Source organism: Syngnathoides biaculeatus, chromosome 7 (genome assembly GCF_019802595.1).
Source record: "Syngnathoides biaculeatus isolate LvHL_M chromosome 7, ASM1980259v1, whole genome shotgun sequence".
Lineage (NCBI taxonomy): Eukaryota > Metazoa > Chordata > Actinopteri > Syngnathiformes > Syngnathidae > Syngnathoides > Syngnathoides biaculeatus.
Genome location: NC_084646.1, coordinates 10,588,948 through 10,615,497, shown reverse-complemented (window position 1 = coordinate 10,615,497; position 26,550 = coordinate 10,588,948). Strand labels below are relative to the sequence as shown.

Here is a 26,550-nt window from a genome sequence, read left to right as displayed (position 1 = left end):
ATCCCTCCCACTCCAGTCCCTTTCCTCCTTCCTCCTTCCCTCCCCCTCCCTTTCCTTCCTTCCTTCCTACCTACTCTTTCCTTCCTCCCTCCCTCCCTACCTCCCTTTCCTCCTTCTTCCCTCCCTTTCCTCCTTCCTTCCTACTCTTTCCTTCCTCTCTCCCTCCCTCCATCCCTCCCTCCCTTTCCTCCTTCCTTCATTTCTGCCGCTGTTTGGAGGGGGAAAAAAAAGCCACTCATTTCTCCCGCGGCTCGAGGGCCTCGTGTTAGGACAAAAGCTTTACGTTCCACAAATGTAATTATTTCTTCCCCCGCCGCAAAGCGACTTGAGCGCCTCTTAATCAAGCGTCCTCCCTCGGACCGAAGCGACGCCTTCGTCGCTAATTTCAGAGCCGACTTCTCGAAAGGAAAAATGAGCCTGGGGTGGTGGGGGTCGGGGGGGGGGGGTGGGGGGCTGGCCACGGTCGGGTATTAAGTCACAACGCGAGGACAATGACGAGCTCTCCGCCTTCACGATGGCAACCCAACGACGTACTCGCGCTTCAAAACTTCGAGGCGTGAATGGAAAAAAAAAAAAAAGTTCTCGAACAAGAGCATTGAAATACAAGAGAAATGGTTGGTAAATGTCAAGAAAGCTAAATTGGTCGGCAGGTAGGATGAAGGGAGGTCGCGAAAAGGGGAGTTTTGCAGCAGGAGCCTTCAAAACCTGCAGCTGAGTTCTTTCCCCTACAGGCAGCCAGTGGAAGTGCATGTGGCCAATTCAACATCAAGGAGGCGTCAGCGAACGAGCGTATTAAAAATCGCACCTCATGATTAATCGGAGGAGGGGTGGCGACCTCATCATCTTCAAGCGTTGCCTTTCCACGAACGCTTGACACTTTTGGGAGCGTCGACGCCATTGATTTCCCCCCCCCCCCTACAATTTGATTTTTAATCCCGTATTTTGTTGATGCGCGGCGCGTATGTTAATCCCCGCTCGACTCAAATCGCTTCCCGGTCCGGAACGTCGCGGGGATTTTCGGGGGTTCGTTACGCGCGATCGTCTCATTTGGCCCAAACGCTCCAAATTTGTGTCACGGCGGCGCCGTCGACACGCCTCATTACGGAGCTGTGAAATATCCCATCACACAATAAGAACTTGTGCATATTCCTAGTTGCATACTCCTTTTATTCACTTTTATATTCATCATTTCAGTACAAAACTTAACTGATTAAATAAGGATAATGATTGAACAATATCAACATTTTAACAAAATGGAACACCTGTACTTGGTTTTTAAAGTGTATTATTGCCTTCCTCTCTCCCCCCCCACCCCCCCTCCAAAGGTGTTTAGATTTACGTAATGTTTGAAATTATGAAATCACATTTGCGTGACTCGCTCGTCGTCCGAGAAGGCGACGTTGGAGACGCCGCCGGGCTCCCGCCGGGCGCTGCCGTTTTTCCCAAGTTTGGTCGCCTGCGTCTCGCCGTCGCTGTCGTCGTCGTCCTCGGTGACGTCATCCACGTTCTCCTTCTTTGTTCTGGGGGGGGGGGGGGGGGTGACAACATTGTCAAAGAATTGACTTTGAATTTAAGAACGATTTATTAGTTTTCAGTCATTCTGCTCAGATTCAGAGGCAAATAATAATTCATTATCCTTTATTATATTTATTATAGATGTACCGCATATATATATAGCATTTGCTTTTATGTTTTATATTTTATTTGAATATTGTTTCAAAAATATTGAAAATATTTTTTCCAAATATTTAAATCATCAAATTTTGTCTATTTATATAATTACATTAATTTACATTTTTATTTTTTGTTTTAGCATGTTCTAAAATATTTCAAGAATATATTTTATTCATGATTTTCAAGTTTTATTATTAATAGTACATATGAAACCTGTTTTCATTTTTTTTAAAATATCTCATTAATCATAAGCACTGTCATTGTGTTTGACAGCAATTTTATTGAATTTCAGTAATTTTTTTTATTCATAAAACCTGTCTTTTGTTTTTCTTTTTTTAATTAACTTTCAATAGTGATTTTTGTCATAATTTAAAAGTATTTTCGATGATTTTTTTTTTTTTTTTTTAAAGGTCCAGAAGGTATAAAAGAAAATCAGGAGGCGGGTACAAAAGTTCGAAGGTCAAAAAGTCAGTTGGTAGGAAGGTCAGCAGGTCGTCGGCCGCGGGTCGCTCACCTGCGCTTTCGCAGCACCGAGGAGACGACCAGGACGACGAATCCCGCCCCCACGGCGCCCATCACCACCCCGAAGGCGATGAGCCACGGCGGCGTGGCGGGCGGCGCGGGAGCCGCCAGGGTGGGTTCGATTCCCACGAACTCCAGAGTGCGGTCCGTCAACAGGAAGGCGCTGTTGATGCGCTTGCGACACTTCCTGGCAGGTACAAAGGAAAACTTTTGTTTGGTTGTTTGTTTGTTTGTTTTTCACACCGATGCCAGGACGGGTGTTTTTGGCCCATCAAACTCGGATTTCTCTCTGACTCACATGACAATTTGACAATACCGAATAGCAAATTGCTGCAGGGTAGCGCCAACTACTGGTGAGGAGTACCTACTCCATGTTGTATTTTTTTTTTTTTTATACCATCGAATAAATCCGGTATGGACCGGATTCCGATTCACCCAATCCCCCCCCCCCCCCCCCAAAAAAAAAAAAAAGAAATGAACAACATTTACACAGCAATCAAAACCAGTAGGATTCTGGACTAGGTCTGGATCTTCTTGGGTTCCGTGTCAAAAACCTAAAGCAGCTTCGCGTGTTCGACCGTTCGTTGGTCCCGTTCAAAACGCGGCTGAAATCCCATCGCTGACTTTGGAAAATGGAATTTTTGAAGTCAGACAAAATGGCGGCAAAACAGGAAGTAGGAGGAGGTCACCTGATCGCCTGCTCCACCTCGCCCCCGTCCACCGGCCGGCCGGCGTCGTCGGGCCGCGTGACCACGAACCAGAAGGACACCCGGGGCGTCTCCTCGCAGACGACGACGTTGGCCACTCTGCGGAGGCGTCGCGTCAACAAACAAATCAAACGCGACTCGTTAACTTTTATGGATTCAGAGTCCACGCCACGTCCAAAATTTGATGACAAAGCGCAGAAACGTTTCAATGACCGAAAATGCGGTCGGGCTTCCGCCTGCGAGAATGCCAGAAATGTTCGAGAGGACTGCGCGTCCGAGATATTTGCGCAGCCGCGCAGAAAGTGAAAGCGCAATCGTGCCGAGAGATAAGCGACTTGAATTCATTTTGTGCATTTGCGACTCAAAACATTCATGTCCGCATTTCCCTTTGAAACAAGTTCCTGCCTGGCCCCCAAAATATGACAAAAAAAAGTCTTGTACCGTGGTGTACTAGATAGATAGATACCCCACGACCCTCATGAGGATGAGTGGCAAAGATAGATAGATAGATAGATAGATACCTCACGACCATCATGAGGATGTGTGGTAAAGAAAAATAGATAGATAGATGGATAGATAGATAGTCTTTACTAAACCGCACAATTATTTGTCTTAAAGCGTCATAACACCATCACATAGATGCTCATTAATATTAATCGTTTTTCACAGATGATAAAGAATATATGAGTGTGGGTACTGTTTGTTGCTCCACCTTTTGTGTTCAAATAACCATTTCTAGAAAGGTTATAACGCAGCGACATCAATGCTAGTTTGATTAGCCAGTCTATGGCGTTTTGCATTGCTATTGGACATCCATCCATCCATTTTCTTTGCCGCTTATCCTCACGAGGGTCGCGGGGAATGCTGGAGCTTATCCCAGCTGTCGACGGGCAGGAGGCGGGTGGGGTGCACCCTGAACTGGTTGGCACACTTACAATCACACCTAGGGCCAATTTAGAGGGTCCAATTAATGTTGCAAGTTTTTGGGATGTGGGAGGAAAGCGGAGTGCCCACCCGGAGAAAAGCCACCCAGGCACGGGGAGGACGTGCAAACTCCACACAGGGGGGTCCGGGATCGAACCCGGGCCCTAAGAACTGTGAGGCCAACGCTTTACCAGCTGATCCGCCGTGCCGCCGCTATTGGACATTCGAGGCATAATTATGTCACGTTTTAAATACAAAATATGTAATTCTCTTTATGTTAAACTTGACCATAAACTTTTTTTGGGGGGACCAAATCCAAGCAAGAAAATCAGCTGATCGATTGTTTGTATCTCAAAAAAAAAAAACAACAACTCAGAAATTAGCGCACACAAATCTCAAGGCACGGCTGTAGAAGGGTTAGAAAAATGTTACATATTTCATTTCCTCACTGGAAGTCCTGTCCGTCGAAGTGGTTCCTCATGGCGAAAGCCAAGGTGGCTCGAAAGAGGAACATTTCGTTTTGGCTCCAGGCGTACTGCAATTAAAAAAAAAAAAAAAAAGAGAGCCCATCAAACACTTTTGAGCGGTCACCAGATGGGCCTCATCGCCATGGCGACAGGCGCCGTCAGCCGCCGTCCGTGACGAACGAGGGACTCACGGCGTCGTCTCCCAGAGCCGTCCGGATGCTCAGCCGGACTTTGTAGCCGTCCGAAGCGTCTGCGACGAAAAAAAAGGGGAGCTGATGAGCTGCGATTCTGCGGCAGCGCAGATTTGATCTTGGAGCAAAAAATCAGATTAGCGGAGAACCAGCAACTCCTTTTGTCCTTTGATCGGTTTGAAATTTGGTAATTAAGAACGCGACTGCAAATGACGTTTGGGGAGGGGGGCACAAAAGTTGAGTACTGCGTTGATTTCGCCGGGATGCCATCATTGAGGCGCTGTCGTTGAGCTACGCAAATACGCCCCCTAGGGGTGCTGAGGAAGACCGTCGGAGGAATCTGATTGGACGCTTCAGAGTGCGGCTTCCCTGATTTGACCTGCTGTCGAAATATATTTGGAGTACAAAAAGTCACGCGCTTCAGATGTTTTGTTTTTGATTGGTTGAATGACCATTAAAAAGAAAACTGAAGACAACGAGACTACCCTCACCTATGAGCATGAGCTGTGGGTCGTGACCGAAAGAACAAGATCCCGGATCCAAACGGTCGAAATGAGTTTCCTCCGCATGGTGCCCGGGCTCTCCCTTAGAGAACGGGTGAGAACCTCGGTCATCCGGTGTGGGCTTAGTGTCAAGCTGCTGCTCCTCCGCATTGAGAGGAACCAGATGAGGTGGCTGGGGGATCTGATCCGGATGTGTTCCAGGGACGTCCTACCGGAAAGAGATCCCGGGGACAACCCAGGACACGCTGGAGAGACTATGTCTCTCGAATAGCTTGAGAACACCTCCGGATCCCTCCGGAAGAACTGGAAGAAGTGGCTGGGGAAAGGGAAGTCTGGGTATTTACTTCCCCCGCGACCTGACCCGGAAAAACGGTAGATAATTGATGGATGGACAACTAGACTACGACAGCATCGCATCTTTGTTCTGGGCTTCTCCCTGAAAAAAGCCCGAAAATTCGTAAGTTCGAAACGTTTGGCTCGTTCTCACGCAGATCTGGAACGAGCGACACGGAAGATGACGAGGTAATCGTTTTAATTTTCGTGTCATAAAAGAGTCCGGAAGGGGAGTGTTTGGGCTCAGACAAACGATTGCACACAAAGTTTTAATTTTGCTTCAAATCCATATAACAACATCCATCCATCCATTTTCCACCGCTTTTCCAGGTCACCCGACCGTGGGGAAATAGTTTCAGAGGGATAGCCAGAGTTCACTTTGCCCAGCCACTTCTTCCAGTTCTTCAGGAGGGATCCCAAGGTGTTCCCAAGCCATTCGAGAGACATAGTCTCTCCAGGGTGTCCTGGGTCGTCCTCGGGGTCTCCTTCCGGTGGGACGTACCCCGGAAAACCTCCGCAGGGAGGCGTCCGGATCAGGTGCCCCAGCCTCCTCCTTTGGCTCCTCTCGATGCGGAGGAGTAGCGGCTCGACACTGAGCCCCTCCCGGTTGAGCGAGCTTCTCACCCGTTCTCTAAGGGAGAGCCCGGACACCCTGCGGAGGAAACTCATCCGGGATCTTGTTCTTTCGGTCACGACCCACAACTCGTACCCGCGTAACGACAGCGCTGCTGTTTTCGTACGCCCGACAACGTCGGCGTTTTCGCGTTTCGGTGCGATGATCGGAACCACAACAGCAATGAGTCGGAGAATCACGTTCGCTCAACTTTCATCACGTTCGCTCGTATCGTAGAAACGAGAAAAAGAAAGAAAGAACAGGTCATGTTTTTACCTGGCACGCAGAGGCGCTGAGCCGACGAAAGCGCCACCGAAAGCAGCAAAATGACCTTTCCCGACATTTCGCCGAGCCAATCTGTGTCCGGCGGTCAGCCGCGCTCCGGTTTAATGGTTAAGCCGGGACACACCTGAATTACGCCGCCTCCCCGCGGGACTCTCTTCCTGTCCGGGGAAACTGTAAAATGCTGGGGAAAAAAAAAAAAAAAAAAAAAAGAAAAGTGTTTGCTCAGGCTTGGGCGCGGGGGAGCCGCAAAAACACCAACGGTTGGTTTCCTCTGTTTACTCAGCACGGAACAATGTGCCAAGCGCTCGTTGGTTCAGTCGCTGTACCGCCGGTGGACTAAACGTTCTCAACCGGCACGCTGGGGAATGTGAGCGCATATTCCCTCGTTAAAAGAAGAAAGCCTTGAGCAAAGGTGAACGACTCGGGCTGTGAGATTGCCGTACAAATCCTCAACGGGTGCCAGGGGGGATGCGCGCTCTCAGTTAATGATCCATTCCGCGGCGGCCGGTTAATCGTTGAACCGCGTTCGAAGCCTGACACGCAAAAGAATCCCCCCCCCCTCCCCCCATATGAACTGTCAGTGCGACCAAACATATACAAAAAAAAAAAAAAAAAAAGATTATATTAGTGCAACCTTCAGATACTGCGTAATGGCGCCCCCGAGCGGCGGTGACAATCTCACAATCTGATTGGACGCTTTGAGGGTCATGCCCTGAGGTCGTTGCTTTTTGCTCTTGAAAATTTCCCTTCCGTTCGAGCAGCTCACCGAGATCTGATTAGCTCGAACTCGATTATTATTATTGTGAATTATTGATATTTGTGCCACGGACCGGTTCCATTTTGATGGAGTGCCGGACGAACAACTTCGAAACAAATGATGAAAGGTCAAGTGTCGTGCCTATAAACATCTAAAATAGATATTGTAACGGAAAATACAAATAACATTATTCACTTCAATGTCCATATGAAAAAATGAATATGAGAGCATGTCATCCACGCGCAAAGTTGCGGAAGTCTCACTCGACATCCAACTGGTCGCCATATTGCCTGCGACGTCTGTTCATTGCGTCACATCGCGACATTCGCCGTGCCACCCACGATGGGGCACGAAAGCTCTTTCAGAGTGACCGGGGGAATATTTAGATGATATGCGGATCACTTCTAACCACCAACAGACTCCCAGACGGTATGTAGGAGCCAGCCCGGCCGAAGCCGTCCGCCGCGGACACAATCGAGTGATCGGGGCAATATTACATTTTCGTTTCATTTCGAGCCACATTTAGATGATATGCGGATCACTTTTAACTCACAACAGATTCCCAGGCAGAATGTAGGAGCCAGCTTGGCCGAAGCCGTGCCCTTCGTCCGAAGCCGTGCAAGGCGCCGACTTACATGCGCAGATCTTTTGCTACGTTACGAGAGGGTTATGTCCTGTCCACCCCCCAAACTATTATTATTATTATTATTATTATTGTAGCTGTATACACACCTACTCGTCATTGGGAACCCACGAAGCTCTCGTCCTTTGCAATCAATTTTTCACGACGAACCGTATATTTTTGAAAAGCATGAAGAGTGAATCCATCCTCCCGAGTGTTCGAACAATATCCAGCAATACAACGAGCCGGCATTTTGGCTAACACGAAGGAACAACGAGCTCCCTGCCAGCAGGTAAAAACTAGTAGAAACAGACAAGGCCACTTGTGTGCGCTACTGCCCTGTATGTCACTTCCTGCTTCTTCTCGCAAACAAATCCCTCGAGAGAATTTTCACGGCGGGAGTGACAAAAAGCCATGTACGTCAAAATCATGTTGTGTGGTGAAAAAATGGATGCCTTTTTTTTTTTCCATTAATAAAATACAATACAAATCGTACCTTTCTTGACAGTGGCACTTTAAAAATACTGCTCAGCACATAGTTGCTGATATTAGCGTTTTTCTTCAACCAATTGCCCAAGCTTGTGTCCCGTACGATGGCGCCTTATTAAACGAGATATCATAGCCAAGCTCCCAAAAAATAAGCGTTTCTCTCTTTCAGTATTTGTATTTCAATTTCATTTGAATTGTATTTGAGATTAGATCGGCCAGCAGTCTCATCTTGCTTCAGATATTTCCACACGCTCGTGACGTCGGCCGACGCCTGACTGTGATGACAAATGCTACGAGCGTAAAGTCACACAAGTGTTGTCCTGTTGTTGCTACGAAAACAGTTACACGCGTACTAATTACTTCTGGCGATGAAGATGGATCTTCGCTTCTCTCAGCTTCCGTAGGAATATTTTCAGACCAGCGGCGACGGGAATAGCCAAATCCAGGGAAGCTAACCGCTATCGTCCTCCACCGCCAGCGTATTTTGGTACTTGATGCGGACCAACGAAGACTTTGTTGTCTCGTTCTTCGAGTTTTAAATTGCAAAACGCCAGTCGCTGACTAATCGCTTCAATGCCTCGAGTGGATCCCGCTTGAAACCCGTTTCATATTTTTAAAAGTAAATCCTTACGTGTGGTTAAAACCGAGCTAGCGCCTTTTGTGATTGTGACGTTAAACAGGACAGTAGCCAATCAGGAAGCTTGCCGACGTTTGCGTTGTTGCCGGGCAAAAACAGAAGAGGAGGCAACTCGTGTTGCGTGTTTTTGTAACGTTTCATCTCCCGCGATGAAAATGGAAAGAATTTACCGCTGGCTGCAATTGCGTTACCACATAAGTCAACTGTTAGCCTAGCTTCTTCTCATTTTAATTTTACTTTTATTCTCCATCTTTCTGGATGCTCTGTGGCTCAGTGGTGCCTCTCACAGGTCAATCTTGGCACTACACCACACGTCAGGGAGGAGACGCGCGATTGTCGATGCTGAGAAATGTTTGTGTTCTTGCTGTCGCTTTTATTTTTGTTGATATTTTGTCAGGAAAGAATGATATTTCATATAAAAAATGAGAATTTGTTCCGAGATAAGTGCTAGCGAACACGTTTTGTCCTTTGATGGATTCGGAATCTGTTGCAAATTATTTAACACCTACTAAAGTGTTAGAATTGGGATTTACATTTTTTTTTTAATTGACAAGAAACAACAAGTTCCCTTCCGCCTCAGCACACATTGAACTTTTTATTCTCTCATTACTCGTTTTATTGCCGTGAGGTTGTTGTGCAAGCGGTCGCCAATAAAATGTTATTTACAAGTCGAGCTGAAACGCAGTTAAACTTTGTGATCCCGCATGACCAGAAACAATAAACATAAACGAATACTGCTGCTCTGTGTTTTTCTGTTTAATTTTATTGACATCAGAAGTAAATTATTGTAAAAAAAAAAAAAAAAAAAAAAAGAAAAGAGGGGATGCAGTTGTTTTCCTGGACACATGGTGGCAGTGTGCCCTGAAGAGCACAATGTTACTTTAAATAAGGCCAAATACAAGCTGGAAAATATTTGTTTGTATTTCCTTAAGATTTCAAGGGAGTATGTTCTGAAAATTTGATGCGGGTTTTCCCAGTGGGAATTTTGACCACTTTCACATTCCTGCATTCTTAATACTTGCACGTATTTTGAGGAATGAGGAAATATTTTCAATCAAATACCTCCTTTTAATCACCGAGGGTTCTGTCTTTTTTGCATACCCTATTTTTATAGTTTTGTGGGATATTACATGAATACAAAAAACGAAACTTTGCATGGCGTAGAGTAAGATTAAAGATTTTTTTAAAAAAAGAAAAAGAGATGGTACTTTTATTTTTGGGACTACTGCAATCCTTTTGGTGTAGTGATTTTTTTTTTTTTTTTTTTAATGATTTTGATGATGAATCTATTTTGCGTACCCATTTGTATGACTGTTATGCGTTGCAGTCTGGTTATTGAGGAGGTAGTTTGCATGCACTATGTATATTTTATGAATATTTTTCCTTTTTAGCGCCATCTACGTCAATTCGATGTAAACTGTCTCACAGTGCTTTAGCGCCCCCCTGCTGCCGCGGCGTTGCACTGCATTACACGGCGGCGGATGATCCGCAGCAGCGGTGAGGGGAGGAGGGGAGAACGTTCAGCCGGGACTTGTGGAAGCGGCGGTCACGAGTGAGCCGACGGAGCAGCCGCGCGCCGGGAGGGGAGGGGGGGGGGGTTGCTGATCCCGGTGCCGCATGAGCACGAGCGGCGCTCCTACTCCGGTCTGCACGGGCTGTGCCACCGGGAAGCAGCTGTCCTCCTCCGAGGTGGCGGAACTCTTCGTGGGCTGCCGAGCTCCCCGACGACGTGCTGCACAAGGTGAGCGTGGGTGGTCGTGGGTGGTCGTGGGGGGGGGGGGGGCGCCGAACTTTAGTTTCCCAAACGCTGTTGAGCCCAGACGCGTCATTTGTAGGAGAAGAATCTCACGGCACGCGATCAAAAAAAAAACCAAAACAAACAAAAACAAAGGTTGCACAGATTCATGATGCCACCTAGTGCAGTGGATCTGCAACTTTTTGCACCACCTAAAAATAAAAAAATAAAAAAAATCTTGGGCCCTCCGAGTGCCGCCATCATGACCAACGTTAACGTGTTCAGCAACAACGTGACAAAGGTTGTATTTCAAAAAAGGTACATATCAATATCATTACAATACATTTGAATATTATGCACACTTTAAATGCTGAAAGTGTCATTTCCTGAAAAGAATCTGGTTAAATGCAAATGTATTATATTCTAAAAAAAAATCAATGATTATCGACTGCACTCAGGCATCGATTCTTGAAGAGCTTCTCGAGAGAACCTGCATGCGACACTTTCAGGAGTGATCATTTTACAATTTTAATCTTACATTTTAAACATGTACATGTAAAAAAAAAAAAAAATGTTTTTGGTGTTACACAATAGCTAAACTTGACTAGCTTACTAAGCCAAAGTACTCGTATGAAACGAGACAGATGCTGGATTCCTAAAATGTATATCCATAATTGTAAAATCATTGTTACAGCATGAATATTGGCTCTGTGTTGTAATATAAAAACTGAAATGATTAGGGAAAGATTCCATTGAAATGTATTGCACATACATTTTCAACAGAATTTTGTTGTCAATAAAAAAAAAAAAGAGGGTGTGCGCACTTGTGCAAACTTTAGTTTTACTTATTATTTCATCGCACAAGTTATATTAGATCACTCTGACAGTGGAAATTTTGGGAAATGATTTCTTATGGTTATGTTTTTTTTTAGTTCACAAACACTGCATTTGCTCAGGGGTGTGTAGACTTTTTCATATCCGCTGGACATTGATTCAAGAATCGACATTGTAGAAATTCAGACTAACCTCATGTGACGGTTGAGTGTTTGGCTAAACGGACGTGCACTTTTGACACAGAAACCGTTAGCGCGCGCTAGCGCCAACATTCATCAAGGATGCTAGCTGTTACGATTTGCTAAATTACAACGCGTTGTTAAATGCCGCAATAAATAATTTATTAGAGAATTTTATATTGTTTGCTTGGAGGTCAAAGTTTGCATTGCCAAAAAGTACGACGTACGCTGCCGAATGTTTTTGATCCTTGGACGCACCGTAGCATCTGCATGAATGCTACGCTACGTTACGCTAGCAGCAGCAATTTCACGAGCCGGCCGCCGCGAGTGGTTTTGCCGAGTCACGGGGAATCCGGATTTTTCCGGCGATCCGTTACCTCACTATTGTGTTTCTGGGTGTTTTCCCCGCGCGTCAGGAAGTTTGACGCGGCGCCAGTGCCACTTTTCCTTCCTGCCTTGCGCGGTTCGCCAGGCCTTTCGGGCCTCGGGCAGGATGTGTGCTGGATCACCTTTGGACTCCCGTTCATTTTCCACCGGTACCTTGAGATCCCAAATAAATTCGGTTTCTGACCGCGTTTGAAACTCCAACCATCCAAACGGTCTTTCCCCCTTCCGAACTAACGAGTTCCAGCCCCTGTTCCGCCTCCCCCACAAAAAACAACAACAAAACTTTATAATGTCCATTTTAAATTAGAAAAATAGCACGGTATAATTTACTAATATAGAGTGATGCCTCGGTTCTCGACCAGAAACCCGTTCCGGAAAACGGTTCGAATAGCGAATTGTTCGAAAACCAAATCGACGTTTGCCATTACAATGAATGGGGAAAAAAAATAATGTGTTCCAAGCCTAAAAAAAATTTGCTTTTTAAAGCATTTTTTTAGCTTTTCCTGATCATAAACTACATAGTAGAAATACATGTATAGTTTAAATACTTTATATAACAAAATAATTGAAGAAATATATTTATTTTTTGCTTAAAATGTATGCTTTAGTAGTAGAGTACGCTAGGGCGAGAGTGCATTGCCGTATCTGTAGCGACTCGGCCCCCGGCCTTGTAAACTTTTATTTTTTATTAACAAAAGTGCAGAATAATTTTAAACGAGCAACTTGCCTTCTTTGGAGCCATGATTGGGGGTTCATACGGTAGTCCTCCGTGGGTCAGCTGGTCTGGCCGCGCGCAATATGTTATTTCTTGGTTTTGTTGTGGGCGTTTGAATTCCGATTTTTGTTCGAAAACAGAAGCAAAAAAATCTCGAATTTTTTTTTGTCAGGTTAGAGTCTGTTTTTTTTTTTTTTTTCCATGACTGTATGTCTGTGAGGATTGTTATATTATCTTTCTATGTGTGCTGCAGCACCGTTTGTGTTCAGATGTCCGTCGCTTAGCAACAGCGCCACCCAGAAGCCGATCTTCTTCAGTTCTTCCCGCCGACACACGTGAAAACGAATCCGACCAGTGGTGCTGATTGATCTCCGTTCCAGGGCCTCCTTGCTGGAACCGGGACCGGCTCTTTGAATCCACTTTGAGGTTTTCTGTCCTCTGTGGCAAAACTCGGCTCCCGCATCGCGTTCCACTTGAGCCGGTGAACTTGGTTAACCTTTCGCGAGTGTTGATAATGAAGTTATTGTTGTCAGAGGCGGGGGGTTGGGTGGGGGGGGCTCCAGGTCGTCGGTATGTCGATCACATTTGTAAACATGAGTCCACTGCTGAGGACCAGATTCCTTAACGCTTCAGTCCCGGTCTGACTTGCTAGTCAGCTCATTCAAAGTTGCTACATTTCCTTTCAAAAGAATCAGTTCCACGTTAACCGTTGTATTTTTTAAATAGGTATCGTGACTTTTTTTTTATTTTTATTTTCAAGCAAAAAAAACACTTTTTTTTTTTTTTTTGTTACTTAACTTAAAGATCAAACGTGTTCACAGTAGCCCCACACCCCGCAGTTTGAAAACCGCGGGGTTGATCGTTTTGCTCCGCTTTGGACCTTGAGCTGGGTTTGTTCGGTCTCGGTAAGATTTTCTCCTGTTTTTTTAAGACTCGTACAGCCTGGCGTTGCGCACCGTTCCGCAACGTCTGGGCGCCCCCGGCGGGTCAGCGGCTAAACGCTCGGAGAACGAAGATTAAAATTCCGCGCCGCCGTCAAGACCGACGCGCAAAGCACAAGATTAGCGGAGGGCAAAATGTTCCGCTAATCAAGCGCGAAGTGGACACGGCGCCAAACCGAACGGGCCGCCGACTCTTCGAGTGTGGAATACGGGTAAAGTTTTCACAAACAAACCTGTCGACGCCTGCCGCCAGGCAGTCTCGCGAACTTGTCGGTACAACTTATTAACGTCCGCTCCGTAATCGTCAATTACTAATTGTCAAGAACCAAGGGTGCGGGGGCGGACCCAAATGCAGGACTTTGAGGCAGAGGCATAATGTTCAATGTGGTTTATTCCAGAAACTGGGTCATACGCGGCGTGGCAGTCCGACAAGGCGGAGGCACGGAAACGCAAGGCGAGGCGGGATCGACGGCTCGTGGCTCATGACAATAATTTTTTTTTTTTTTTTTTAAATTTGGTTTTCAAGGGAAAGCAAAAATCACCGAAAACTTTTGGGTCATCTCTGCTGTTGCTGACAAAGAGAAGCGCTCTTTGTAATCTCTTATTTCTGGTGCCGCCCCCGCCAGGCAGCTCGCCGCCCGGCTCCTCGCTGGCCTTCCACGCCCACCCGAAAGAACGACAGACGGCCGACTCACACATGAGTATTCCACACTTCCCATAAATACTGCTTTTTTTTTTTTTTTCCACGTAGTATTTACTTTGGTGTGGCGTCCCAACTGATCGGTTTTTGGAGTCACTCGGCGTACTAAAGCCGACCTAAAAGATGTTTTCTCCACGACCGAAGTCCACAGATGCCGATAAAAAAAATATTTCATTTCAAAGTTTTGCTGCTTTTGTGCGTGTTGTGCTCCGACGGTCGCGACGCGGAACGAAATTCTCGAAAATCGTGCCCGATCGCGCAAAATGTTGGCGCGTTTGGCGCGATGCCCCCGTCCGACGGGCAGGGAGAGACGGGGGCGTGCCGCTGTTGCAAACTGTGATGTCACTCACAGGCCACGCCCCTTAAAGGCGCACTTCCAAAAGCGATTTTGGGCTGCGGTAAATTCAGTCGGCAAGAATTAAACAACCAGTTGATTTCTTTACGTTTAAAAAAATAATAATAATAAACTCGTTTTATTGCAATTTTTCATCATTTAAAATATGTATTCCATAAAAAGTCATTTGCGTTACAAGTCAAAACGAATCACGGTAGCGCTGCGTTTGCAAAAGTTTTGGGACGGATGTCGACCGCAGAGACGAGAGAGCAGCAGGACTGCGTCGCCGATGACGACGGCGACCCCTGGAGGATCACACAGGAACAGCGCGAGTATTACACCGATCAGTTTCGAAGGCTGCAGCCCGACCTGGGGGCGCTCATCCTGGGTACGGCCGTAACGACGACCTTATCCATATGTTGCCCACCGCTAGCGTACGTTGTCTGGACTTTTTGTTTGTTTGTTTGTTTGTTTGTTTTGGGTCCAGGCGCTGTTGCAAAGAACTTCTTCACAAAGTCCAAACTTCCCATCCCTGAACTTTCACATATTTGGCAAGTATTTTACTGTGTCTACATAAAATTAAGTCAGAATCAGTTTTTAAATTAACGCGGTGGAAAAATCTTTCTAATCTTTGGATAAAGCGGAGGCTCTTGTTAAGCTAGCTATGCTACATCTGAACAGGCTAAAACTACCGTAATTTCCGGCATTTAATCCGTGACTTTTTTCCACACGCTTTCAACCCTGCAGTTTATGTGGCGATGCGGCTAATTTGTGCATTTTTTCTAACGGCCGCAGAGGGGCACTTGTGCGGAAAAGCTAAGAGTGATACCGGGGGAATATATGTGCCGAGGAAGTGTATTTTACCAGTATCGTTTTTTTTAACCAACTCTATTAGCGCTGCGCTGGCCTGTTGCTGTTGTGTTACTGTCGTGTCTCAGTGACTTTTACCAGTATGTTTTTTTTTTTAACTAGCCCTGTTAGCGCCATGCAAGCGTTAGTGCCACGCTAGCATTAGCGCCGCGCTATTGCGTTGCTGCTGTGTTACTTCCACAGCTGTTTTTTTTTTACAAGCTCAATTCGTGCTACCGTGTTGTTGCTATGTTAAGCTAAGCTAAGGTATTGAAACTTTGAAAACACTTTCTGTGTACCGTCCTTCTTTGTAACTATTTGGTGTTTCGACGTGGGCACTTGCGGCTTTTACACAGGTGCGGCTTACGTATGCTATTTCCTTTCCACGAGGTGCGGCTTATAACCAGGTGCGCTCTGTAGGCCGGAAATTTCGGTAATTGATGCTCATCTCATTATCGTCACATTTGTTTCTAATTTTAACGTTTTACCCGGTGACTTTGTCAGCCGCACAGGACTAGCCGATACGTTAGCCTAGCCTGCTTAAATCACCATCATTTTCAGCATTTCTCTGTTTATCCCGTCGCAATCGTGACGAGATAAATTGACATCGGGATAAATTGAATCGGACAAATTTGTCAGCGACGCAGTTTGGAGTCGACGTGTTCGGCCGCCTTTGTTGTTTCGTTCGTTGTGTGTGAGCGCGTAATGTTTGGCTCCCTCCAGTGGTTCGTGACAGTATTACTGCCCAAGTTTAATACATGCTTGTACAGTTTTGTTTTAACTTATATGCAATAAGTTTTAATTGAATCACAATTAGTTTTTTTATGTGATACTTGGTATAAAACTTACATTGTTCCATGCATAAATATTTTTATCATACTTTATTTACAATGAAAAGGGTGTTCCAAGTTTGTGCTAAAATAATCTAATCAAGAGCTTTACACTTTTTTCTGATTATTTTTTTTCCATTAACCCTTTATTTAGCCAGGAAAAGATCATTGAGACAAAATAATAATAATAATATAATAATAATAATAATAATAATAATGAATCAGTGTCTCCTGGTTGACATCCTAGTTTGTTCCAGATTGGAAACCTTTTTCCCACTTTTCCAAACCATGATTCTGTTCCGCACCTTCTCTCTTCTTTTGACGGTTTCTCGAACCGTTTTGATCGTTTTTGTTTTTTTTTTCGCTCCAAGGGAACTGAGCGACGTGGACCGGGACGGCGCTCTAACCTTGCCGGAGTTCTGCGCCGCGTTCCACCTGATCGTGGCCCGCAAGTACGGCTACCCTCTTCCCGACAGCCTCCCGCCCGGGCTGCATCTCGAATCCGGAGCGCCAGGCGACGCCGTCCCCCCTCAAGTACGTGAAGTGAAGATGAATTACTGAAGCAGCTTTTGCGATTGATTGATTTGTTGCAGACACAAACATGTAACAAAATTCATGAGCATATATTCTTTATCCTCTGCGAAGAACTAATAATACTGCGCCTTTCTGAGCTATTGTGACCGGCTAATGTCCGCATCCGTATGTCTCGTCTTATACTGCCCCCTAGTGGCTAAGTCTCACACACCAGAAGGAGCAGCACAGGGTCCATTGAATTAAAGCCAAATGTGGCAAAAACGCTTTCGTTTTCATTTCAGCAAACAATGTGATGGCGAGCGAGTTTTGAAAACAGAAATCCAGCAAAGTACTTTTACGAGTTTTTGCTGTCTGGTAACAAAAGAAGATTCGTGTGATTTTTTTTTTTTTTTTTTTTACTGTTTAAAAGTGAAGAAAATGTGGAATTTTGGACGTGATTTGCCGAAGCGATCCGCATAAAATGATGCCCCGGATATGGCCCGAGGTTTGACCTTTGACCTTTGGCGGCCCACCGAGGAAACGTCCTGACGTCGCACGTCACGACGGTCGGAAGTCCACAACGTGTTTGCCTCTCGGCAGCGGGGGCAGCTGCTGATCGCCTTTGAGGACGGCGGGACCGGAACCGGACTCCCATGCCTGCAGGGGGCGCCGTTAAGCTTCATATGGACTGACTCCCACCGTCTTATGTCGTAGGATGAGAGCGTCCAGCTGGCCAAGAGGAAAGAAGACTCCAAAGAGGAAGCCTGGAAAACACAAGGTATGGAAAACAATAATTCAGACGAGAAAATCAAAAGGTCTCTCACGCAGAGAGTGAAAGAAACGTGCGGATTATTACTTTTATTAGCCCGGCGCGCTTTTTTTTTTATCGTCAGCGTACTGCGTTGTGTGTTTCAGGCCTGCAGTACTTTGTCCTTCCTGGTTCAGATGGAACGGATGGTCGCAATATCGCAGAACGCAAAATGACCATTTTTTTGTTTTCCATACAACTGCGTTCTTGCATTCAAATGGATAGTCATGAAATTCATTTTCATTAGTTTTGAAATTATTTTGGCATTTTGGACACCATAGTCTTACTTTAAAGGCTAACTTCTGATTTGAATAATAAAATTTAAAAATAAGATAATTGATATTTGTTTAAATACGTCAATGAAAGATTTTCTGTTCATTTTTTTTTTTGGCTTATGCATGTGCTAACCCTTGCTCTCACTTCCTTATTTACTTTTGCATAATATAATTATTCTGAATAATTTAAGGCAAATGTAATAAATTGGAATTAAAATATTGATGTGTATATAATTGAGGCTTTTTAAAAAAAATGTAAGTCACTAAATATTTCTCAGATTTCAGTGCATAATTGCTTTGACAAAACAGTCAAGAAATTCATCCATCCATCCGTTTTCTTCACTGCTTATCCTCACAAGGCTCGCGGGGAGTGCGGGAGCCTATCCCAGCTGTCATCGGCCAGGAGGCGGGGTCACACCCTGAGCCGGTTTCCAGCCAATCGCAGGCCACACGGAGACAAACAACAGTCGCACTCACAATCACACCTTGGGGCAATTTAGAGTGTCCGATCAATGTTGCATTTTTGGGGGGATGTGGGAGGAAACCGGAGTGCCCACCCGGAGAAAAGCCACGCAGGCACAGGGGAGAACACGCAAACTCCACACAGGCGGGGCTGGGATCGAACCCGGGTCCTCAGAACTGAGGCCAACGCTCTACCAGCTGATCCACCGTGCCGCCCAGTCATGAAATTATTTCATTGTTATTTTTTTGCAGTTGGACTTGCCACTTTGCGACGGAAACGTGCGAATGTGACGAGGGAAGCAGGCGCCTTCCTCCCGCCCGATCTTCGGTCCCGCGACGAGGACCGGCAAAGTCGACCGAGGTCCGAGCTGGATCGCAGGTGACGTGGCCGAGCCGCGGCCGCCCTTTGACCCCCGCCCGCCGTCTGCCCCCCCCCCCCCCAGATCCTTCTCCAGCGCTTCCGTGGACGACGCGTCGAGGAGGGCCGAGGAGCCTCCGCCGCCGCCGCCCCCGCTGCGACCCCCCAAGAAGGGCCACTCCAGGGCCTCCTCGCTGGACCTCAACAAGGTCTTCCAGCAGGGGGCGCCAGGTGCCCTTCGCCGGCACACCCGTCCTGGTTTCGCTTTTTATAAGAATGCTAACGAAGATCGTTGTTGTTGATTTTTCGAGGGGCGAGAAGCGAATGGTCGCCCGTCCCCCCGGCGCTGCCTCCCAGACCGTCGGCGTCGCAGGTTTGATGGGATCATTTTTCCCCCAAGGAAGGAAAGAAATGGAAATACGGAGAAACATTTAGTCAGCGCGCTCCCCGAAAACAGAAGCACATATTTGGAAGATGATTTATACGTCACAAACCATGTCACAAAAATGTGGGTTCGGTCCACTGATGGAAATTGTCGAATAACTACAATATTTCCTTTTTTCTTATTTCGGAAGCATGGTGGAGCCTCCGCTGGGACGGGCTCCTGCACTCCAGCGACCCTCGTGAGGATAGGCGGCTCGGATCACGGCTGGGTGATGATTTCAATTGCGGTTCCGAGTTTTTGCCGTTTTTGAGATGCCAAAAGAATCAAATATTGATGGGATCTCTCATGTCTGACTTTTCAAACAACTTTTAACCGCTATTTAACATTTTGTAATCAAGACGATGAATTAAAGCCCACATCTTATATTTTGTTTTCCATCCATTTTCTGAGCCGCTTATCCTCACAAGGGTTGCAGCAGTGCTTTTCACCCTCAACTGGTCGCCGGCTACTCGCAGGCCACATGACAAAAACAACTAATCACACCGACGGGCAATTTAAAGTCTCCATTTTCATTTACACTAAGTTAACGTAATGCCGGCATGTCTTTTATTATCTTTTTTTTTTTTTTTTTTTTTTTTTTTTTTACCAAGGTGTGAAATAATTGTGGAAATAAGATCCAACGTAAAACAAGCATAAAACCACCGTAAAAAGTCCCAAATGGTCACCGCGTCTACCTTTGAAATCTTCTTTTTCCGCACATTATTGGTCAACGTCCAAGTTTTGGGACTTGTTGGTGTTGGGAGTTTCCACTTGGGTTCGAAACGTTTGCGCGTTGCCGTCTTGCGACGTCTCCTCACCACTTTTTTTTTTTTTTTTCTTTTTCCATTTCAGGTTCCTCAGACCAAAGTCCAGCAGCTCAACTTTGCAGACTTCAGTGGCTTCAGAGAAGAGGTGAGCGAGCTCGGCGCATGAAAGCAAAATTCTGATGACGTTCGTCACGCGTGAGCGGCGAGCAAAACGGCCGAGTTGCGCCAAAAGAGATCAAATATCAAATACCGGATGAAAACAAATCAAACTATCAATAGAAGAATAAATGAGAATTTAGATGAACATTTTCCTCAAAAATGTCATGAGTTTTATTTGATTTTTTTTTTTTTTAAAAAAAAGGTTATCATTGTAGGAAAGGAATACTTTTTAAAGTTGTACTCCTATCAAGAAAAAAAAACTGTTAAAATATATATTGTTCCAAACAACAAAAATGTTTTTTCTACATTAGTCATTATTTATTGAAAAAAAATCCATAATTTTACAGTTATGTAAATTTGTAATTTGTAAAGAAAAAAATGTAACCCTTATTCGCATTCATATAAAGGAAAATATATATTTTATTTTCTCAATAAAGACATTTTTTCTGTATTGAGGGCATATTATGAGAGGGTGTACATTTTTTGTGGCGAAAGGCGTTTTAAAAATTAAAGAATAAAATGAGGATTAAGAATTTTCTTTTATCCAAATGAGATGAATTTTTAAGAGTCATTAAAAATGTATGGAAACATACATAAATAATGAATACCAATCCGTTTTAGTCTACTAAAAGTTTTCATAGCATGAAAACATCGAAGTAGTGAGATAAATGGAATGGAAAGAATGCAATGGTGAGTGTGCAGACGTGCCTTGGCCACCAGGGGGCGGCATAATACACCTATAGGAAGAAGACCGCTGCTCAGTCAGCTGGAGTATTATTATTATTATTATTATTATGTCTTTCTATCTACTTTTTGCGTTGAAATATTTGTCAGTCGGTTGGTTTAAAAGGTCAGTGTTATTCATTCGCCCATCTATGCCGTTTCGGAATGTTTGTGTGTGTCACACCAGCAGACTTCACAAAGGCAAAGTTTACGCGATTGCCGTTTATTTTTATTTTTCATCTTATTTAGCCGCACACAGAAGTTCAACTTAGCAGGCTTTAGCGTCATATTTGAGCTCGCTTTATTCTTTTGTCTCTTTTGTGATTTCGTGGCCGTGTTCGTTCGGAAGTGGGTCAAATCCGAGAAAAACTTGAACCAGGACCGCGGGGTTCGAACAAATCCCCGAAGCTGTTTTATTCCCATTTGCCTTCGAAGGATCCGGATTCGGGAACGTCTTATGAGCCCGTTCCTCGGATGTGTGTATTTTCAAGAAGGATGAACACAAACTAAAACCGGACCCTCGGAGATGCGTTACAAGTACAAATTAGATCCCTTCATTTATTTTTTATTTTTTTATTTTTTTTTTTTTTTTTGTCAGTGGGGGTGCAGAGCCCCGTCGGTGGGGGTCGGTAAACTTTTTCTTTGCTCAATTTGACGGTTCTCTCACTTTCCAAATAACAATCACCAGTCAAAATATAGCCATCCATTTACTGAGCCGCTAATCCTCACAAGGGTCGCGGGAGTACCGGAGCCAATCCCAGCTGCCATTGGGCAGCAGGCGCAATTGGTCGCCAGCCAATCGCAGGGCACATGGAGACAGGAGACCGACGCGCAATTTCGAGTGTCTAATGAATGTTGCGGTTTTTTTGTTTTTTTTTTGTGGGAGGAAAGCGGAGTGCCCACCCGGAGAAAAGCCACGCAGGCAGGTCATTATGAGCAAGAGGTCTCTTCGCCACCACCGACTGATGCTTAATGATCATTTCTTGACGATTTTGCGTGTTTTGCAGGACGAGAGCGCTGTGAAACCAGAAGAACGCCGCAGACGTGAGCAAAGTCGCCCCAATTCGTCCGCCAGCCCCAAACGGGTCAGAAATTATTTCAACGGCATTTTTTTGTTTTTTTTTTTTGCATCGTGGAACTTTTGTTCTCGCCGTGACGCGTTCTAATCTCTCTTCCAGGACCCGAGTCACAATCCGGGCCCGCAGAAGCCAGCCCGAAGTCAGTTCCGGTCAGACAGCCGGAACGTGGAGTCCTTGGCGCCACCTAGCGGGCATTTCATTAAACCTACTCAAAAGTGAGTCAAAGTTAGCATCTTTCATGCAGAGATATCGCGCCAAAAAAAAAAAAAAAAGAATTCATCTGTTTGTCTGTCTCGTGATGACTTTACGACTTGTGAGTTAGCAAACAAAAATTTTTTATGTTGACAACAAAAGTGACCGATGGAAAAGCTGAAAAGGATTTGGAAAAAGAAATAACGACAACGGTGGATCAGCTGGTTCTGGGGACCTGGGTTCAATCCCGGCCCCGCCTGTGAGGAGTTTCCATGTTCTCCCCGTGTCTGCGTGGCTTTTCTCCGGGTGGGCACTCCGGTTTCCTCCCACATCCCCACAACATTAATTGGACACTCTAAATTGCCCATAGGTGTAATGATGATTTGTCTCCGTGTGCCGTGCGATTGGCTGGCGACCGGTTCAGGGCGTACCCCGCCTCCTGCCCGTTGACAGCCGGGATAGGCTCCAGCGCGCCCCGCGACCCTCGTGAGGATAAGCGGCAAAGAAAATGGATGGATGGATGGATGGACAACTGCCACACAAATCTGGCAAAAAAAAAAGACAACATATATCACAGAAGATTAAGAAATATTGAAAAAAATCTGGCAAAAAAAAAAAGAAAAATGAAAAAATGGCTGCTTGTGTTTGCTTATTCGCACGTTTTTTGCGGCGGATGAAATTTGTTTTTCCTCCCCGGCAGAAGGACGTCCGGGCAGAAGCGAGCCGTCCACGTGGCGATTCGCAGAAGCAAGGAAAGCAACGCCGTGCTGACGCGACTCAACGGCGAACTTCAGCAGCGGCTCAAGGTGACCTTGGATTCGGCGGACTTCGTGTCCCGGCGTCCTTGTTTTCCGGGACTTCTGATTTCAAATTCAATCTCTAAGTTGAAAAAGTAACATTTCAATGGCGTTCACAGTCGACTGAGGGAAGCTCCAAATATGTAACACCGACTATGAAGTCAGTCTGACAGCCGTCATTTCAGGGGGGACGACTCTATTTGGTACGCGCCGTCCAAAAGTTGCTCGCGCTCAGACATTCCCCCCCTTACAAGCGCAGCCGTGCGATTTTTCACATTTGGACGTCGTTCCGACACGTCTCGGCCAAATGCGAGAGAGTCCGTCCGACGCGTCGTCGAGTCGGCGTGACCCGCCCGGGAGGGACGGACGGATGCAGCGGTCTTAAAGTACCTGGAAGTAAAACCGCTTGGGCAAAAGCAAAAGTATCTTCACAGAAAACAACTTGGGTGGAAGTTACATGTAAAAATATACATGTATATATATTTTCTGTATTGGAAATATTTTGTGCATAATATAAATATGATGTACTGCCAATCAGAGCATAGCAAATTAAAAAGTTCAAATTCATATGAAGGCAGAAGTGTTTTGGAGCAACTACAATTTCTTGAAAAAGGACATCCTGGGCATTTTCAACTCAAATTATTTTGCAAATACCATTTTTAAAAAAAAAAAATATCAAATATTATAAAAATGGGACCTTTAAGTATCAAAAGTAATTTTACAATAAACAATGAGCAAAGATGGACATCACATTAACTTTATGAAACATAACAAAGTCAGACTGTAATTATATTCCAGAGCTACGATAGAGGAAAATTGGAATTAGCCAAAAACCTAACAACAAAATATAGATATGCAAAAATTCAAACTAAATACAGTAACAAAGTATTTAGCTTGCAGTTTTGTCTGTTAGCATCTGCGCCCGCCGTTCCTCCCGTCAGCGACGACGTTCGGTTACAGAACAGAACCCCACACGTGAGGGAGGTTGTCGCCTTCCTCGGGGCATCTTCGGAATTCGACAGGTCGCCGTGCGCGCTTTTCATAGCCGGGCGGGAATGCCGCACGACTCGTCGGCATTCTCGAGTGTCCCCGCTGCCGGGAATAGCCGGACCGTCAGAAAACCGGACCAGAGCCTCCGCCGAGGATCCCTCACCTGTTGGAGGCGATGAGGCCGGCGCGCGGGGCCTCTCGCGAGCCCCCCGCAATATTTTGAATATTTGCAAAAATAAACATCAAAAGGAAGAAGCTTGAAAGATTCTGCACATCTTTTTCATTCAAAAGACAAAAACGAGAAGCCGCTTTCACGCTGCCTGGAAACGCCGCCAGCCGGACGACTTAATGTTGTCGGCGTCCCGCGGTCTTTCCTTCCCGTGACGATCCGTCACAAGCGCCGTGACCTTTGGACCGGGATTCCTTTCCCGTGGCGACGGCCCACAACGACTTCGGCGAGCTGCTCCTTCTCGTCCCGTGTCGTCCTTCGCGGACCGGACCCAACAGAAGACGCCGACGGAAGGAGCTGGAAGAGCTGGTGGCCAGGATCCGAAAGGATCCTGCTCGCTCTGGACCTAGTTCACGTTGGGTGCAAGTCTTGAACAGCGGGTAGAGCGGTTCCGACAATCCGTTCAGCGGTTTTGATTGTCCGTTGCAGTCGGAGTTTGTCCTGGCCGCTCTGGACCCAGTTCGCGTAGCGTGCAAGTCTTGAATAGCGGGTAGAGCGGTTCCGACAATCCGTTCAGCGGTTTTGATTGTCCGTTGCAGTCGGAGTTTGTCCTGGCCGCTCTGGACCCAGTTCGCGTAGCGTGCAAGTCTTGAATAGCGGGTAGAGCGGTTCCGACAACCCGTTCAGCGGTTTTGATTGTCCGTTGCAGTCGGAGTTTGTCCTGGCCGCTCTGGACCCAGTTCGCGTAGCGTGCAAGTCTTGAACAGCGGGTAGAGCGGTGCCGACAATCCGTTCAGCGGTTTTGATTGTCCGTTGCAGTCGGAGTTTGTCCATTTTTGTGGCGGCCCGAAACCAGACTGTGATGGAGGTACACAGTACTGGTTGGATGACCGCAGTGTAGAACTGTCTCAGCAGGTCTTGTGACAGGCCGCGGTTCCCCAGAAGCAGTGAAAAGAAGTCGCTCCTTTGTTGGGCTTTTTTGAGGATGGAGTTGATGTTCGTCTCCCTTGTCTTGGCTGCAGGTGGTCCACAGCGAGAGGGTCACCTTGGAAACGCAGCTGGACCTCCTGCGTCCCGTGGCCTCCACGTGACCCCGACGACGGCTCGTTGTTTAATCGGGTCTGCTTTGATGCAAAAAGGCAGACCTTTGGAAAGACGAGGTCCCCGTTGGACTTTGAGTCCTCCAATCCCGTCGGCCGCCGCGCTACTTTTCTTTGGCTTCGTCCAATTTTGCCCTGACCAAGCAATTGTGATGAATGTCAAATGGACTCGGTTTGAAAAACAAAAAGAAAAAAACATGACTGACCTGTGCCGTTTTCCACGACTACGATTGTTTAATGGATCATTGTGAACATGCTAAAGAATTTTTCGGCAGAGTCCTTTTGTGTTGCAAATTGACGGCAGTTCAATTTTTGCGTCTGCCTGCTTTCCGTCGCTTCAGATTTCGTGTCCAACACCGCGTACAGTTTCTTTCGGCTTGTCCCTTTCGGGGTCGCCACGGCGTGTGCAGTAAACCGCGGCAACCCCAAAACGGGGTGTAATTCCTCAGAGATGCCGCCAGGTGGCAGCAAAGCACTTTTGTTCCTCTTAGATGAGGCCCTGGCCTGACTAAATGAAGTGCCTCTTCTCACTTCAACATGGTTCTTCGGCACCAAAATGCCACGAGGTGTTTTTTTTTTTTTTTTTTTTTTTCACAAATAACTGCGGATAGGTTCCTCTCACACCCCCCATCCAGAATCTTCTTTCTGGCGAATAGTGACACCTTCCCATTTAAGTGCGCATGTTTTGGGTCACCATAAAATAAAAGCATGTCATGGAAATATTCTGAACTGCTTTTGCGAAGGGGGGGTGGTGTACACATTGCAGACGTAAAGTGGACCCCCACATACTCGTGGTTCAGAATAATTATTTTTTTCCCGAGTTTTTCTGTTTTTCAGGTTTGTTCTTATTCGGGTTAGGGTTAAGGAAGTGGCGAAACAACCCCAAACCAACAATCCCAGTTTCTAAAAAAATATATTTGGGGAAAGAAAATGTGTATGAATATATCTATTTTTTTTTTTCAGTGCAGTTATGATTGGCCTCAGCTCTCACCCAATTTTTGCTACTCAGGGTCCAAAGCAATCTGTACCCCCTTTGTACTACACGGGTCAACTATCCTATACAAAAATGATTTGCAGCATCAGCGGCAATATTTTACAGTATTCTTTGAATTTTTAACTTTAATTTATCGCATTTTAAAAAGTTTCACAAGTCCTTCTATATTTATGGATGCGCACGCGGTGTCTGCCAAACCGAATCCAGGAACAACCACGACAAAAAAAAAAAAAAAGCAAAACGCTCAAACTGAGCCGCTCGAGCATTCACGTTGAAGAAGAAGAAGAAGAAGAAAGAAAAAAAAATTATGTAAACCAACATAACCCTCGGAACTGTTTGGACCACTATGCAAAGACCCGATTCTGCTTCAGACTTTTCTTACTGTGTCTTCTCAAAGTGGTCGATGTGCTCGGGCTGCACGCTTCCGATTTCGTGCAACTGGAAGACTGTCATGACTCAAATAATCAATAAAGTGACTTATTTTTCACATTTGACAAAGCGTTTTTTTTTTT

The 26,550-nt window shown here is 45.8% G+C and overlaps 1 protein-coding gene across 1 annotated transcript; it reads left to right on the top strand.

Moving 5' to 3' along the window:
• The first annotated feature begins 2,193 nt into the window (after window positions 1-2,193).
• On the top strand, window positions 2,194-24,925 carry LOC133503078 (ralBP1-associated Eps domain-containing protein 2-like). The gene is made up of 13 exons (XM_061824219.1): window positions 2,194-2,390; window positions 14,142-14,216; window positions 14,809-14,937; window positions 15,037-15,100; window positions 16,600-16,762; window positions 17,456-17,519; window positions 18,539-18,647; window positions 18,730-18,875; window positions 18,956-19,017; window positions 19,921-19,980; window positions 21,725-21,802; window positions 21,896-22,011; window positions 22,689-24,925. The coding sequence occupies exons 1-13, from the start codon at window positions 2,267-2,269 to the stop codon at window positions 22,882-22,884; spliced, it is 1,386 nt and encodes a 461-aa protein (XP_061680203.1). The 5' UTR covers window positions 2,194-2,266; the 3' UTR covers window positions 22,885-24,925.
• The last annotated feature ends 1,625 nt before the right edge of the window (window positions 24,926-26,550 follow it).